This window comes from Oryctolagus cuniculus, chromosome 3, assembly GCF_051225735.1.
Source record: "Oryctolagus cuniculus isolate XC-2025 breed Fujian yellow rabbit chromosome 3, ASM5122573v1, whole genome shotgun sequence".
NCBI lineage: Eukaryota > Metazoa > Chordata > Mammalia > Lagomorpha > Leporidae > Oryctolagus > Oryctolagus cuniculus.
This window is the reverse complement of record NC_142869.1, coordinates 167922392-167937649: the sequence shown is the minus strand read 5'-3', so window position 1 is coordinate 167937649 and position 15258 is coordinate 167922392. Positions and strand designations below refer to the sequence as shown.

The following is a 15258-nucleotide window of genomic DNA, read 5'->3' as shown; positions in this document are numbered from 1 at the left end:
CCCAGGGTTGCAGTAAAGAAGCGCCACCAATCAGGTGGTGTGAACACCAGGCGCTCAGGGTCTCAGTTCTGCAAGGTCAGGGTCAGGAGGACCTGGCTCCTTGCAAGGCAGAGAGGAAGGAGCCATCCAGCCCTGTCTCCTTGGCTTGTCGACCCTATCGTCCCCCAGGCTCGTCCCATCCTCTCTCCTGTGCACATCTCCATGTGTGCAAATTCTTTTTATGAGGACACCGGTTATGGGCTAAAGCTCACCCTAATAGCCTCCCTTAAACTTCACTGCCTCTGTAAGGGGGCTGGCCTTGTGGCATAGCCGGTTAAGCCTCTGCCTGCAAGGCCAGCATCCCATAGGAAAGCTGATTGAGTCCTGGCTGCTCCATTTTCCATCCAGCTCTCTGCTAATGTTACTGGGAATGCAACAAACAGATGGACCAAGTGTTTGGGGCCCTGGCCACATTTAGGAAACCCAGATGGAGTTCCTGGCTCCTGGCTTTGGCTTTGGGCCAGCCCTGGCTGTTGTAAACATTTGGGGGAGTGAACCAGCAGCTCTCTGTGTCCCTCTGTCACTCTGCCTTTCAAAAATAAATAATATAAATAAATAAATAAATCTTCAAGCTACTTCTGTAAAGTCCCTATCTCCAAAGGAGGCCACAATACGAGACACTGAGGGTTAGGGCTTCCACCTGTGAGTTGGGAGGGACACATTTCACCCTGTAAAGCCCCTCCCCACCAAGGCCGGGGTAATCATCACCCTTTCCCAGGTGGGAACCAAGGCTCACAGAGACAGTGATGCTAAGCAAAGTGGAAATGACACGGTTCTGAGCCCTGAGTCTCCTGGTCCCCCAGTTCCTGCTCCTGCACATTGCAGTGGTGAGTCTCACAACAGCCTCTCACATACAGTGCACACGCACAGGGGTCTGGCCTTTGTGGAGGGAACAGCCCCTGGCATGGCCCTCAGAACATACCCCACATGCCAGCCGCTTCCCCTTCACATTCCTGACTGCATAGACACTGGGAGTTTGCTCTCAGCCTGCTGCATGGACAGGGATGTAAGCAGTGACTCTTAAACCGGGGGGAGTATTGGCAGCACAAGCAACAGAATGACCTGGAGCAGGAGGGCAGCTGGACACACCCGGACTGAGCCCCTCCCACCTTTCCAGCCACCCACCCCCACCCTGCACCTGCTCAAGGAACTGCTGTTCCCAGCTCCCCTAACCCGAAGCCACCGCAGAAGCTGCTGAACATGGCAGCTCCTGGTGCATCAGGTGCAACCCCTGGGACTTGCTTTCTTCTTGGACTGCATCCGAGAAAATCACAGGAAGGAGATGGAAAATTAAGCAGATCTCCCTGCCATGGAGGGTGTTTCCCACCTCCGTGCTGGCTTTGGCTTTCTGGCGGACCCTGGGCCACAGGGGGACCTGCCCCTTCAGGATGGGAGCCCAGGCTTGGACACCATGCGGGGGGCTGAGGCCAAGTGCCGGGACCTTGGAGACTGTCAGGGCAGGCATTGGCGAGGAACCCTGACTCCCCTCTCCACCTTCCCCGCATCTGTCACCCCCTCCATGCAGGTCAGGGTCTGTGTCTCGTAGGTAGCTGTCTTCCCACTGCAATGGGAACACAGTCTGTGGCCATCACACTTGTGCACTTGTTCACTCACAAACACACAGGAGGCGGGTGGGAGCCTTCCGCTGCAAAGCTGCCCAGCCTAGTGTCTTTCCTTTTTTTTTATTAATAAAGATTTATTTTATTTATTTGAAAGGCAAACTGAGAGAGACAGACAAACAGAGGTCTTCCTTCTGTTGGTTTACTCCCCAAATGGCCACAACAGGGTGGCAGGGGCCCAAGCACTTGGGCTATCTTCTGCTTTCCCAGGTGCCTTAGCGGGGAGCTAGATTGGAAGCAGGGCAGCCAGGACTTGAACCAGTGCTCTGCTGATAGGGAATGCCGGCATACAGGTGGCCACAGCCTAGTATCTTTCATAACCCCATCTTGTACCCTCACCCCAAGAAGGAACCCAGCTGTGATCCTAGCAGTGCAGGGAGAGTAGGACTGGCTGTTATGGGCTAGAGGTGGGAAAGCCCCCTGGCCTGGTCTGTCAGCCGTGGGGGTCACGGTCAGACGGCAGCACTCACAGTATGCACCGTGTGCAGAGTGTGCCCCTGGTGGTTGGGTCTTCACATTCCAACCACGGGTGTGCAACACCGCGACACCTGGGGAAGGGACACCAGGCGTTTTGACCACCATGCAAGGGTGAAGTCAAAACCAAGCCCAGCTCCTTCAGAAATGGAGGTGAGCAACAGAGGCACTGGGCTGTGACGGACACTCCCGTGTGCCCGGGGAGCTGTGGCTTCCCACAGTCACAACCCGGGACACACAGACCGGGCTGCCACTGAAGGAGCCACAGGAGGGAGACAGCGTCCCTGCTCACAGACTCAGATCCCCAGGGTAGAAAGGAGAAGCAGGAAGGAATGAGCCTTGCCATGAAAGGAGCCAACGAGGGTCTTGGAATTCCAGTGGGGACAGAGACAGCAGCCTGGTGATGTGGCAGTGGCACGGGAGTGGGTCTTGCGGTGTCCACGGGTGGGATCGCCGTGGGGTGGAGGCTCAGGGCTGACGTTGGTACTGTCTTCTCCCTGAGAGTAGATCCCGTAGAACCAAGCACCAGCAGCTCTCACATTGATCTTCTACACAGTACTCAGTAGTACTGTTGGTCACATCCCGACCGCTAGTCTCTTCCGCACAGTGGGAGATGCACCAGAGGCTTTGAACTCTCTTCTAGGACCACACAAAAACACACACTGACTGCTTTACCCAAAGCCAGTGCCTGTGGATACATCCTAGGCCTGGGGCGCCCTGGTGAACTTGGGCCCCTTCAGGGAATTGGGCGCAGGCGACAGAGGAGCCAGCAGCTTGTCCCAGCTCCCCTGCAGCTGAGCAAGGGCTGTGTGTCAGGGTCTGAGTTGTCCCCTGTCTTCCTCCCTCCAGATCATCCCAGTGACAGGCCCCCGGGAAGGGGGCACCAAGGTCACCATCCGTGGGGAGAACCTGGGCCTGGAGTTCCGGGACATCGCCTCCCACGTGAAGGTGGCCGGCGTGGAGTGCAGTCCGCTGGTGGATGGCTACATCCCAGCCGAACAGTAAGTGGAAGGTGCCTGAGATACGGGGAGGCGAGGCAGGCAAGTCAGGAGAGGCTGTGCATCCCTTCCCTGGAGTGCTTGGAGCAGAGCTGTTTTGGATTTCGGATTTCTGGGGGGAAGGGTTCTGGAATATGCGCACACCGATAATGCGTTATCCTGGCCATGAAACCCAAGCCTAAACACAGAATTCACTTCCGCGTTGTGTGGATCTTGTACAGAGAGCCTGGAGGTAATTTTACACGGTATGTTTTTAATAATTCTGTGACGGAAACAAAGTTTCACCGACTGGAACTTTCCACTTGGGACATCAGGTCAGGGCTCAAAACACTTCAAATATTAGAGCATTTTGGAGTTTGAGACTAGAGGTGGTCAACCCGAATTAAGAATGCCCTGGTCACCAGTAGACAATCTCGGAGCTGTGGGTGGGGGAAGGAGCAGGCCCCTCCAATCCTAGGGTGCAGGGCACCCCCACAGCGCCCCACCTGAGTTGGCTGGCTCCTGTGTTGACTGGGGAGGGGAAGTAACTGGGAGAAAGGGAGAAGTGACCATCACCTGTTTGGCACTGGGGGTGGAGATGAGAGGAAGCAAAACCACAACCTGCAGCAGAAGTGCACGTTGGTCCCCAACGCCCCTGGAGGCTGACACGGAAGCCACGCCCACCGTCGGTCCACTGGGTGCCTTGGAGTAGTCTTCTACCTGCAGACTTTGCCGGCTCTGTCATTCAGCGAGGGACCTGGCCTCCAACCTGCCCAGCAGAGGAGGCTCAGGGGCCCTGCATTGGCTTCTAAGTAAGAAAACACCATTTTCCAACCCAGCCATCACACCTGATGCCCTGTTTACCTGCAAAATAGAATCTACATGCCACGCCCCCTTGACTGCCCCCGCCCTAGGAAAGCTCTGCTCCTCGTCCTGTGCACCTGAGGTGCTGTCTCTCTGCAAGGCCTCCCGGAGGTGTGTCTGCATTTCTGCTTGCTAGGCCTTGCCTGGAGTTAGTGATGCTGGCCCACCAGGAGCCGCCATCCTCAGTTCCTCCTGATTCCCGTCAGGGTCTCCCCCAAGCACTCCTAGGAGCTCGGGTGATTTAGACCTCAGTGCCCCAGTACCAATAGGACTCACTTCCCTGGTCCATCATGGCAGGGTGAGCAAAAGGCCTTTCTGTGGCTCCTTCCCCCGCCCCAAATCCTGAGTAGGCTGCTGCGGGTGCATTGGGAATGTGGGAAGTTGTAAAATGCCCCACTCCACACCCACACAGCCTGACATCAGAAGTGTGGTTGTAAAGCCATGTGGTCAAAGTGTTCTGGTGCTCCTTACGTCAGTGGAACAGATAGGACGCCCAGCAGCACCTGACACCTAAAAATGCAGGATGTGATAAAGGCGACATTTCGAATCAGCTTGGAAGGGCAATGCAGTTCAATAAATAGGGCTGATTAACTCCCTGGAAAAGCACAATATCAGATCCTTATTTCACGTTCTATGGCGAAGTAAATTCCAGATGGATTAAAGAGTTCATTGTAAAAAGTGAAACCGTGAAAGGATCAGAAGAAAATGCAGGCGGGAATTCAAGAAGAAGATGCTGTTCTCGGGGTAACAGCAAAGGGGGAGTTACAAAGGGAGAGGTTAGCGGATTGGAAGCCCCTGCATCAGAAATCGGAGCGAGCGAACTAGAAAGGCAAGTGTAAGCTGGGAGTAGAGCCGTGCCCTTGGCAGTTACTATGTGATTTTTCTTAGCATCTAAATAGAAATAAATTGTTATAAATAAAAAGCAAATATCACAAAATGAGCAAAGAGCATGGATGCACAATTCCCAGGATACTCAAAGAACCAGAGTCGTATGGGGGAAAAAATGTTTGCCATCAGTAGTAATCAATGAAATGCAAATTAAAACCGTGGGGAGTGATTTTTCCAGGTTACTGCCTGGTGCAGATGAGAGACCTGGGAATTCACTCGTGCAGCTTCGTTCATTCATGGAAGGAGGGCACATTGGAACCCAATCTCAGGAAGACAGTTGGCAGATCCGGGCTAACCGTCCCTATCCTGGCCACCACGCTTCCAGAACATTCCTTTGGTTACCATCCTGCACAAATATTTATTTGCAAGAATGCTTATTTAAGCCTTATTTGTAATAGTAAAAATTCAGAAAGAATTTGTATTTCTAAAAATAGAGAACATAACAATTCAATAAATAAGCATTATGTGCCTTGGACATTAAACAACACAACCTTTAAGTCTGCTGTTACAGAAGTACCCAGAATACACTCAGGGTCTATTAAGTGAGAAAACAGGTTACCAGGGAGAATGTTGCTTCTAATTAGTTTTGCAAAAGAAAAGCAAGATTGAAAACACACACCAAAATGACGATGGCTATTCCTAGGTGGTGTAGTTAGAGGTGGTGGCATATGAGCGAGTACTTTCCCATGTTTTCCTTAATTTCTACCCTGAGCATGTATTCATTATGTTAGCCGGGCAGAAAGGTATATATTTTTGCGGAAATCTTACTCAGAAGTTTCTTCTAAGACAAACATAAAACCTAGGAACCATAAAGTAAAAGAACAACCAATTTAACTACACAGAAACTCTTTGAACTTTGGTGTGGCAAAAAGATCCTGGAAACAAAGGTGAAAGATAGGCGACAGACAGGAAATAATTGCAATATTTATAACCGACAGAAGTGAATGTGATATTAGTCCACAAGTTCCTCTGAAGAAGACAATCTGCCAGCAAAACAGGGTACGAGAAGTCCAAGGAAAGGCTGTGTGAGATAGAAAGCCCAGGAAAACACGCAACTTCTCTACTGACCGGCAACTGGGGGAATTTAAATTAAAATGAGGCCTTTTTCCCCAGTGTACCGAAAGAACTTTCAAAGGCTCGTTAATATCTCCTATTGGCAAAAAGAGTGGACCACGGATAGAAGTGCAAATTGCTACCTTGTCTGGGACAGCGCGGAGTCTCCCTGTCAAATGCTAGGTACAGAAACCATCAGACCCAGCAAGGTCCCTCCTTCAAAGTCTATTCTGCTGAATATACACTGCTTGTGGACATGTGTACAAAGTGGCCTCATTTTGCAGGATTACTTGGAGTCAGAGAAAAAGCAAGATAATTAAATGTCCATCTCTAGGAAAAAGATTATGTAAGTGAGGCTGCGGTCATGGCGGGAAATACTGTGAAGTTGTTAAGACGAGTAAAATGGAACCATGGACATGATGGCTGAAGGAAAACCCATGCTGTATATGGGTAAAAACAGGCGTATGTATTTTGTTTTTTTAAAAATATTTTTATTTATTTAAGAGGTAGAGTTACAGGCAGTGAGAGGTAGAGACAGAGAGAGAGAGGTCTTCCATCCGCTGATTCACTCCCAAGTGGCCGCAACAGCCAGAGCTGAGCCAATCCGAAGCCAGGAGCCAGGAGCTTCCTCTGGGTCTTCTTGTGGGGGTGCAGGGGCCCAAGGACTCGGGCCATCTCCGCTGCTCTCCTAGGCCACAGCAGAGAGCTGGATTGGAAGAGAGGCAGCTAGGACTAGAACCGGCACCCATATGGGATGCCGGCACCACAGGCAGAGGATTAACCTCCTGCACCACAGCACCAGCCCCCAAACAAGTGTATTTAGAGCAGCAGCCATATTATAGATACTCTTAGATTGAAAAGGACATACACGTTTCTTCACATATGTGTACTTATATAGCATTGTATGTATGTGTGTGTAACATTGATGTTTGTGTTCATGCATGTATATATGTGTGCATATGTGTATCTATATATGTGTATTATATATACACAGTTGTCAGTAGCCATAGGAGATTGGGTCCAGACCATCTCCCTCCCCAGGATACCCAAAATCTGAGGCCACCCAAGACCCTTACATAAAATGGCATAGCACTTGTATAGACTCTGACCTAATCACATCTCCCCATACACTTTAAAGCACTTCTAGATTACTTGTATTGCCCATACAACGTAAATTCTATGTTAATAGTTATTAATACTATATTTCTTGAGAGTGATGACAGGAAAAAATATTGGTGCCTATTCAGTACAAAAGCAATTTGAAAAAAAAAAGTTTTCAACCCATGGTTGGTTGAATCCTCAGATGTAGATCCCACGGAATAGACAGCTAGCTATGTATCCATTTGGCAGGTTGCCTGACTTTTCTATGCCTTGGTTTCTTCATTTGTGTGATGAGGAAGTGGGTGGATGAATGGATGGATGGATGGATGGATGATGGATGGATAGTAATAGGCAAATATTTATGCACACATATTTCCAACTTTTGGGTGGTTAGGAGTAAAGACAGGGACACTCTTTACTGTCACACCTTTGTTGTTGTTTGACACTTTTGTATGGATTGACTGCTTTCGAAGAGTTTGAAGAAGTTTTGCATTTAATGCACAGGTATGCATGCATGCATGTGCACACACACACATATCTCCTCACCCAGCCTGGAGCTGGGCTGGCTGGAGCAGAGAGCACTCCTCTAAGGCAGCCCAAGCCTTTAGGAGCAAGGAACTCCTGAGAACTTCAGGTCAGCCCAGGTTCTGTGTGTTATTAGCTGTGTGCCTGTGGGTAGGTCGCCCTACCTCTCTGGGCTCTGCCAGCTCTGCTCCCCAAGCTGTGTGGCTGAAGCATTCTCTTAGTCTACATAACAACTCAGTGCACGGTTCATGAGTGAGGGAACCAGAAACTCAGATCCTCTCCTAGGTCCCCTCAAAAGAGACCCCTCATTTCCTGAGAACCAAAGAGGACCCCTGCATGGAGGAGCTGGGAGCAACCCTCAGCCCCAACTTCCTGCCATCCCTGAGGTCCTGCCGCAGAGCAAGGGGCCTGGGTGGGACCCGGGGGCCCAGGGTCACAGTTGGGAGCCTTCTCTCCTCTCGTCCCTGCAGGATCGTGTGTGAGATGGGAGAGGCGAAGCCCAGCCAGCACGCAGGCTTCGTGGAGATCTGCGTGGCTGTGTGTCGGCCTGAGTTCATGGCCCGCTCCTCGCAGCTCTACTACTTCATGGTGAGTGCCAGCCACCCCTAGCCGGGCTGGGCGCAGGCCGTGGCAGCCTTATCCAGACTGTTGGGCCCTTGTATGCCTGTGGGGGCAAACCCAGGGCAAGAACCCCCTTGACAGCCCCGCTAGGCTCATGGAGTCCTGTCCTGTAGTGAGAGGCCACAGTCTTTGACGTCTAGATGACCTGGATCCAAATCCAGACTTTGCTGTGCAGCCACAGGTACATGGCTTTCACTCCCGGGCCCATCGCCAAGTGGTGGGTAGCGTGAGAGAGTGGGACCTTCCCATGAAAACCCTTGGAATTTGGGCCCCAGCTCTGCCACCTGCCAACTGGTTGAGCTTGGGCAAGTTGCTTGACTTTTTGGGTGCCTCAATTTCTTCATTTCTAAAATGGGTTTAATGATAGCATCCACCCCATGGTGTTGTGAGACATACATTAATATGTTTATCCACTGTAGTATCATTTCCTTTGCCACTTCTGTGACTGCCACCATTGCTGCAATCCCCTGGCCTCTCCCCCATACACCCAGCTCAGCCCAGCACCCACACTGCCCACCACCTGCCCCGCTCACCATCACGCCATCCTGGGACCTCTGGGACCCATCCTCCACCCCCTCATCTCCTCCCCCACACCCATCCATCTCCGCACACACCATCATGCCCACCCCCACCCCCACCCCCCACCCAGATCCATCCCACGGCCTCACCCCTGTCTCCCTATATCCTCTTCCTTCTCCCTTCAGCTCACAGCCATTCAGTACCTCTCCCTAGATCACTGGGTGGATACTGGTTTCACCGGGCTGAGTTGTAGAATACAGTTTGACAGGCCTGGCTGTGGGGCGGTGAGTAGGGACCCAGTGCAGCCTCTCCCCTGGGAACCCCACAGTCTGCAAGGGGAGATAGCATCAACACAGGAACTTGGACACAGACTTGCTTGTGGTGGAAGCCCCTCACCCCAGCTCTGCCCTTGGAAATCCGGCCACCCTGTGGACACAGGCGGTGGCCACTCACAGAGGTGTAGCTCCACGTATGTGTTCAGGATTCACACCCCTCCTTCTTCTGAAAGGACATGGGGAGCTTCCTGATAAAACCCAGACTATGTATGAAGCCCATAGTGATGAGCGCATGTACACTCACATATAAGGCATGTACGGATACTGTGTATTATAAAGACGTGCAGAGAGGCAGGCAGGGGTAGATGCAATACACAGATACAGAGAGAGGCAGAAAGATGGAGAGCTTGTAATACAGAGACCACCCTGGCCAAGTATTGCTGGCACTGACTCTGAAATTTCCCGGCAGCCGGGGTGAATGGGGAGGAACTGCTACCTGGCCAGAGCCAGCTCCGGGCTTCCGTGGCCAGTCACCTGCCAAAGCGTTTTCCCTCCTGTGGTCTGTGGCAGTGACCTTGAAGACAGAGTGGAAGGGACTGGCACGGCCTCCCTCATTGACCTGCTGCCTGCCGCGGGGCCCAGCTGCCTCTGCTGTGTGCCGCCAGCCAGGGCTCTCAACTCTGTGACAGCCACAGCCGCCCACGTGTCCTACTGCCCCCAGCACGTGGTCCATGCAGGCTCTCAGCTCCTTGCCCATGTCTGCCTGAGCCTGTTCCGCAAGCCTGGAATCTCCCTGAACTGTGGCCCAGCACTCCCTAAATACAGTCGTGGATCGTCCCCACGTCCTGACGCCCCACTTTTCCCATCTCCTTTGCTCTCGCTAGGGCCTCCTTCAGTCTTTCCCATGGCTTTGCCCTGGACCTCTTGCAGTCCATGCAGAAGCAGGATTTTCAGCACATCAGCCCCACTTCCAAAAGAGAGAGAGAGAGAGAGATCGAGAGAGAGATCGAGAGATCTACTTTCCACTGCTTCACTCCCCAGATGCCTACAACAGCCAGGGATGAGCTAGGCCATAGCTAGGAGCCAGGAACTCCATCCTGGTTTCCCATGCAGGTGGCAAGAGCCCAAGTGCTTGAGCCATCACCTGCTTCCTCGCAGGTGCATTAGCAGGAAGCTGGATCAGAAGTGCAGCGTAGCCAGGGCTCAGTCCCAGCCGCTCCAGTATGCAATGCGGACAACTTAACCCCCGGCACCACAGCACCCACTTCCTCCAGCTTCCATTTAACGTGCACTTTGGAAGACAGTAGGTGATGAACCCAAGTACTTGAGTTCCCGGGAAACCTGGGTCAAGTTCCTGGCTTCCAGTTTCAGCCTGTTGTGGGCATCTGGGAAGTGAACCAGCGGGAGTCCTCTGTCTGTGTCTCTGTTTCTCTCTCTCTGTCTGCCCTGTAAACAGTAATTTAAAGAAAGACTCTTCTGGGGAACTTTAAACAAAATGCCCTGGACCCCTGCACACAACGTAATTAAATCAGACTCCACAGGTGGACACCAGTATTAGCTTGGTCCAGAAACCCCTGGGTGATTTCTACCAGCCAGCCTGGGCCCAGGAGCGCTAGGCAGGAGCAGTCACATCAACTGAGTGGCTGCCACCTACCTCTGCTCTCTGTCCTCTCTTTCGATCCTTATAAACAGCCCATGTGGTAGACATGGGAAAGTTGCGGCCGCCCTCAGGGGACGGCTCAGGACGGCTGGGCCCCTGGAGCAGGGTGGGGAGGTCCCTCTAAGGCTTTATTTGGAGGCTTTATGGAAGAAACCAGCGAGGAAGGCAGCGTGCGTCCAAGGCGGACAAACTCTGATTTTCCACGAGGAACTTAGGCAGTGGACAGCTGTTCCTGGCTTACAGGGCAACTCAGGATGCAGGAAAGGTGGGGATGGATGGAGGGACAGAGGCAGGTCGGGAATTAGGCACTGGCCCCGTGGTCCCCATGGCTCAGGCTGTGTCACTGTTCTCTTTGAGGGATAACCTCCAAGGAGGTGCTGCAGCCTCTGCTCCTGGCCCCGATTTGCATCTAAGGGTTGAGCCACAGAGGTGCCCCCAAAGGAGTTCCTCGGGCTGAGGGTGAGGAGGGTTGGGGTAGGGGCTTCAGGTGGGAAAAAGGGGGCAGAAGTCCCCATGAATCCCATCCGGAAGCTGGGAAGGGACAGTGCCCCCACCCCCACCCCATTCCTCCAGCCCCCACATGCTGCCAATGTGGCAAAGTTCTAGTTGTCTTCCTGATTGGTACCCCTGGGGCCCTGGGACAGCTGGGAGCCCCTGCCCAGGGCTGAGGTTGGGGGCAAGGTTTCAGTCTGCCCTGGTTTCCCTCCACACATCCGGCCCGACTCTGCCTTGTGGGTTTCTTCACCCACAATCCAGACATCAAGGCCCAGAGCCAGGAGACTCTGGAGTTCTCCATACAGGGAGTGCTGTCCCCTCCCCTCTATCCTCCATTCACGGAGCCAAGAGGCGGCAAATAATGCAGAACCCGACTTCCCGTGCAAACCCACCGTGAAATATTTATGAAGCATGACTGGAATCATAATAGTTTCTCACAACTCTGAAACAGGTCTGCGTCGCATCCTCTCCTCGCCCCAGGAATAGCTCCCCCTCCACTCAACGCCACTGCAAAGCCTGCTGGGATCATTGGCCTCTGCCCCTCTAGGAACCCTCGGCACCCCCAGCTCTCAGAACTTCCCAGTTAGGACGGGGTCTCTTGGCCACTCCCAACTCAGAGGCACTGTGCACAGACAGGCATGTGCACACACACACACACACACACACCTGCCCATCCTTCCCTGGGGAGGGCACCGGGGCCCCTTCTCCGTGGCACAGAGTAAGGCAAGCTGGAAGCTCCATGCTGGTGTTGAGACCAGGGTCCATGGGCAATGGTGTGGGACCAGAGAGTCTGAGCTCATGGCTGTATCCGTCTCCCCAGCCTGTGTGCCTCCAACCTGAGCTGGGCTTGTGCCAGGCGGTGGGCCTTCCTTTGCCCCTCCCCCACCCCACCTGGAGACATCCCCAGTTGGGGGTCTCTACTGGAGGGGGTGCTCTGCCTGCTCCGGGGAGCCCAGTGGTAGGACTCTGGGTGCTGAATTCTTCAAGGGGGAGATTGCCTAGGAGGGCAAGAGAAATCTTCATTTAAATGCAGATACGGGCTTCTCACCTGGGACGGAGGAAAGTTTTTCCATTAAAATGCTAATGAAAGAACAAACTGCGACCCCAAATCCCCAGCCGGCTCAGGCTGTTTCTGCCCTGCCCCCATCCCCAGCCAACGTCTCTCCTCCAGTCTGGCAGGTGCTGAGGGCAGGCCTGGAAAACCACTGACTGTCTGCGTCTTCTGGCTGCTCCAGCCCCTGGGAGCCTGGCGGTGGTGGTGGTGGTGGTGGTGGGGACAGCTAGCTGGGAGGCCTGCGGAGGGGACAAGTCTCCTTCCCCTAGAGTGACAGGCTGTGGGGTGGCTGAGAAGCCGGGCTCTGCAGTCCACTCTGGAGCCAGGCCACTTTCTGGCTGGCTGACCTTGGACAAGGTACTTCCCATCCTCCACTCTCTGCTGTGAAGCAGGCAGTAACGCGCACTGTACAGGGGCCGGGCGCTGGAATCGCAGGTTCAAGGCTGTGTGTCTGTCGCACAGCCGACACGGAGGGAATCCGTGCAGGCAGCCGCCATGGTCAAGGTTCCTCCTCCAGAGACGCTGCCCGGCCGGCGCTCGGGGACGGCGCCGTGCCCAGCACAGCTCCCGGAAGGCAGCTCGGGGCAGGGGCCACCAGAGGCTCCCTCCGCCCTGCCCCAGCCGGCTCAGGCCCCATCCTCTCCTACACAGACGCTGACTCTCTCAGACCTGAAGCCCAGCAGGGGACCCATGTCGGGGGGCACCCAGGTGACCATCACGGGCACCAACCTGAATGCGGGCAGCAACGTCGTGGTGATGTTTGGGACCCAGCCCTGCCTCTTCCACAGGTAACCCTCAGCACGCTGGCTCTGGCAGATGTGTCCCCCGGGCAGGCCATAGGGGTCACAGAGAGTGGAGTGGGGCTGCCTGCTTCCTCCTCCCTAAGAAAGCGTGCATGCTCTTTGAGGGAGGATTTGAGCTCTACCAGGAGCCCTGCGGCCTCCCCCCCACCCCTTTCCTGGAGAAGCCCGGTCATGCTGCTGCCACGACCTAGCCCTGGTGACCCCTTAGCACCAGGATGTGCCACAGAACCAGGAATCTGCAGCTACAGGTCACTCATGGGAGCCAGTTGGCACTGCTGAGAGCTGGTGAGAGCGCACTAGGAACCTGTTGCCCTCCCCTGTCCCATGGCCCAACCCTAGAGGGTGCATCTTCCATGAGCCAGGAGTCCAGGACAGTAGGAGCAGCAAGGCAGGAAGTGCACGCAGCCAAGGGCTCTCGGGGCTGCGGCCAGTTTGCCCCTCAGCAGGCCAGACAGCCCATCCCCAGGGAGGTGTGCCGAGAGCTGAGACAGATCTGAAGTCAGCCCAGGCCAGGCTCTGTGTTAGTGCTGAGGAAGACTACTCAGGACTGTGGCAACAGAGGAGAGAGCTCAAGCTCGATTCTGAATGCAACAGACCCAGCAAGGAGTGTCTGGCCGATGAGCAGAGAGGGTCAGGGGATGGAAAACCACTCAGAGGAGACGGCAAGGGTAGGGGGGTTCTTGCTGAAGACAGACCAGGGGGATCAGCTGTCACGGATGAGGATAAGGGATTTGATGGGTTATCAAGGGTGGAGGGATTCCCACCAGACTGCACAGGACGCAGCGTTGTGTGGTCCCAAGATCAGCCCAAGGGTGCCTGTCGCAAGTGTGGCAAAGCAGAGAATCCTTGCCATGGGCACCGGAGCCGTACACCTGCAGAGGCTCAGTGGTTGCCCGGGAGGGTGCCGGGAGGGGGCGTGGGAGGGCCCTGACCCCAGACCCCCACCCTCCTCAGCCCCTGGGAGCCCAGTGCTCTGCCTTGCCCCCTGCAGGCGGTCTTCCTCCTCCATCGTCTGCAACACCACCTCCTCGGAGGACGTGCTGGCGATGAAGGTGACGGTGCAAGTGGACAGGGCCAAGATCCGCCAGGACCTGGTCTTCCAGTACGTGGAGGACCCCACCATCGTGCGGATCGAGCCGGAGTGGAGCATCGTCAGGTAGGCGCTGCCCCGACCTCCACACCTCGGGGTCCCTGCCCCCCTGCATTCTCCAGAGACCAGGAGACCCTGCGCTGGAGACTGAGGAACTGGAGTTTCGGCTCCAGGCTCTTCCCATAGGAAGGCTTTGCTTGGCACACGAACAGGCTGGGAGGCCACGTTCCGACTGGCAGACACTCCACTTCCCCACCTCAAGGGCTTATACTGTGTCCCCATCTCTCCACGGTGCCAGTTCTACTCTCCTTAATCTCACTTCTGGGTATATCGGCTGGAACTCTGGGCCTGCTTTCAGGCTGATGGAGGTGAGAGAATGGGTGTGGTCAGGGCCACTAGGGAGGAAGACACATGTCCCGACTGCACGTGTCCCTGGAGCCTCTGCCAGCCTGTGTCATGGCGTGCCCTCTGCTTGCCCATATGTACTCCTTCTTCCCCCCACTGCCGGCTCAAGGGCAGAGCTTGGGTCTTGCTCCTTGCTCCTTCCCCAGTGTTCACCACCAGGGCCCTGGGTGCATGTCCCAGAAGACAGGAGCCACCAGGGCAGGGAGCCGGGCCCTTCAGTCATGTGGCTGGCTCGGGCAGTCAGCTTGGGCATGTTGCAAACACTGCCTGGGTCTCTGGCTCTCCACTCTCTGGCCTGGGATCTCCGGGCCCATGTGGTGGAGCAGCTCGCGGCAGAGATGGAGCTGCAGGCAGATGGCAGGCCCTGGCGGGTGCGTGGGATGCCATGGGGAGATCAGGGGCCACCTGGAGAAGCCCAACCAGGGCCTGGTTTGCGAGGAACAGGCTCAGCCCAATGCCGCTGCTTAAGGGCCCTGAAAAATTAGCTCACCTGCTGGGGCCAGGCTTCCTCATCTGTCAACTCGGGCACAGAACAGCTGAGAAGTGAGATGCAGGCAGGCAGCACAGCACCTGGCCCAGCTCTTTCCTCACCCCCTGTCCAGTCCTGTTTCCCCTCTGTGCCAGCTCTGCAGTGCCTGGGACCCAGGGGAAGCCAGTGAGGAGACCACGAAGAAGCAGTCTCCACAGGCTGGGGCAGGGGGCAGCCAAGGGAACAATTGTAAGACTCCTGGCCAGGGCCAAATCTGGCCTGGCACCTGCTTTTGTAAATAAAGTTTTATTGGCACTCGGCCAAGCT

The 15258-nt window shown here is 54.8% G+C and overlaps 1 protein-coding gene across 1 annotated transcript in view; it reads left to right on the top strand.

The window, feature by feature from the left end:
- The window catches only part of PLXNA4 (plexin A4), a 426904-nt gene that overhangs the window by 368695 nt on the left and 42951 nt on the right, over positions 1–15258 (top strand). Inside the window, exons 13-16 of the mRNA XM_051848990.3 lie at positions 2982–3133; positions 8011–8128; positions 12816–12952; positions 13959–14123. Coding sequence (XP_051704950.1) covers positions 2982–3133; positions 8011–8128; positions 12816–12952; positions 13959–14123 — 572 coding nt within the window. The remainder of the gene's footprint in view (positions 1–2981; positions 3134–8010; positions 8129–12815; positions 12953–13958; positions 14124–15258) is intronic.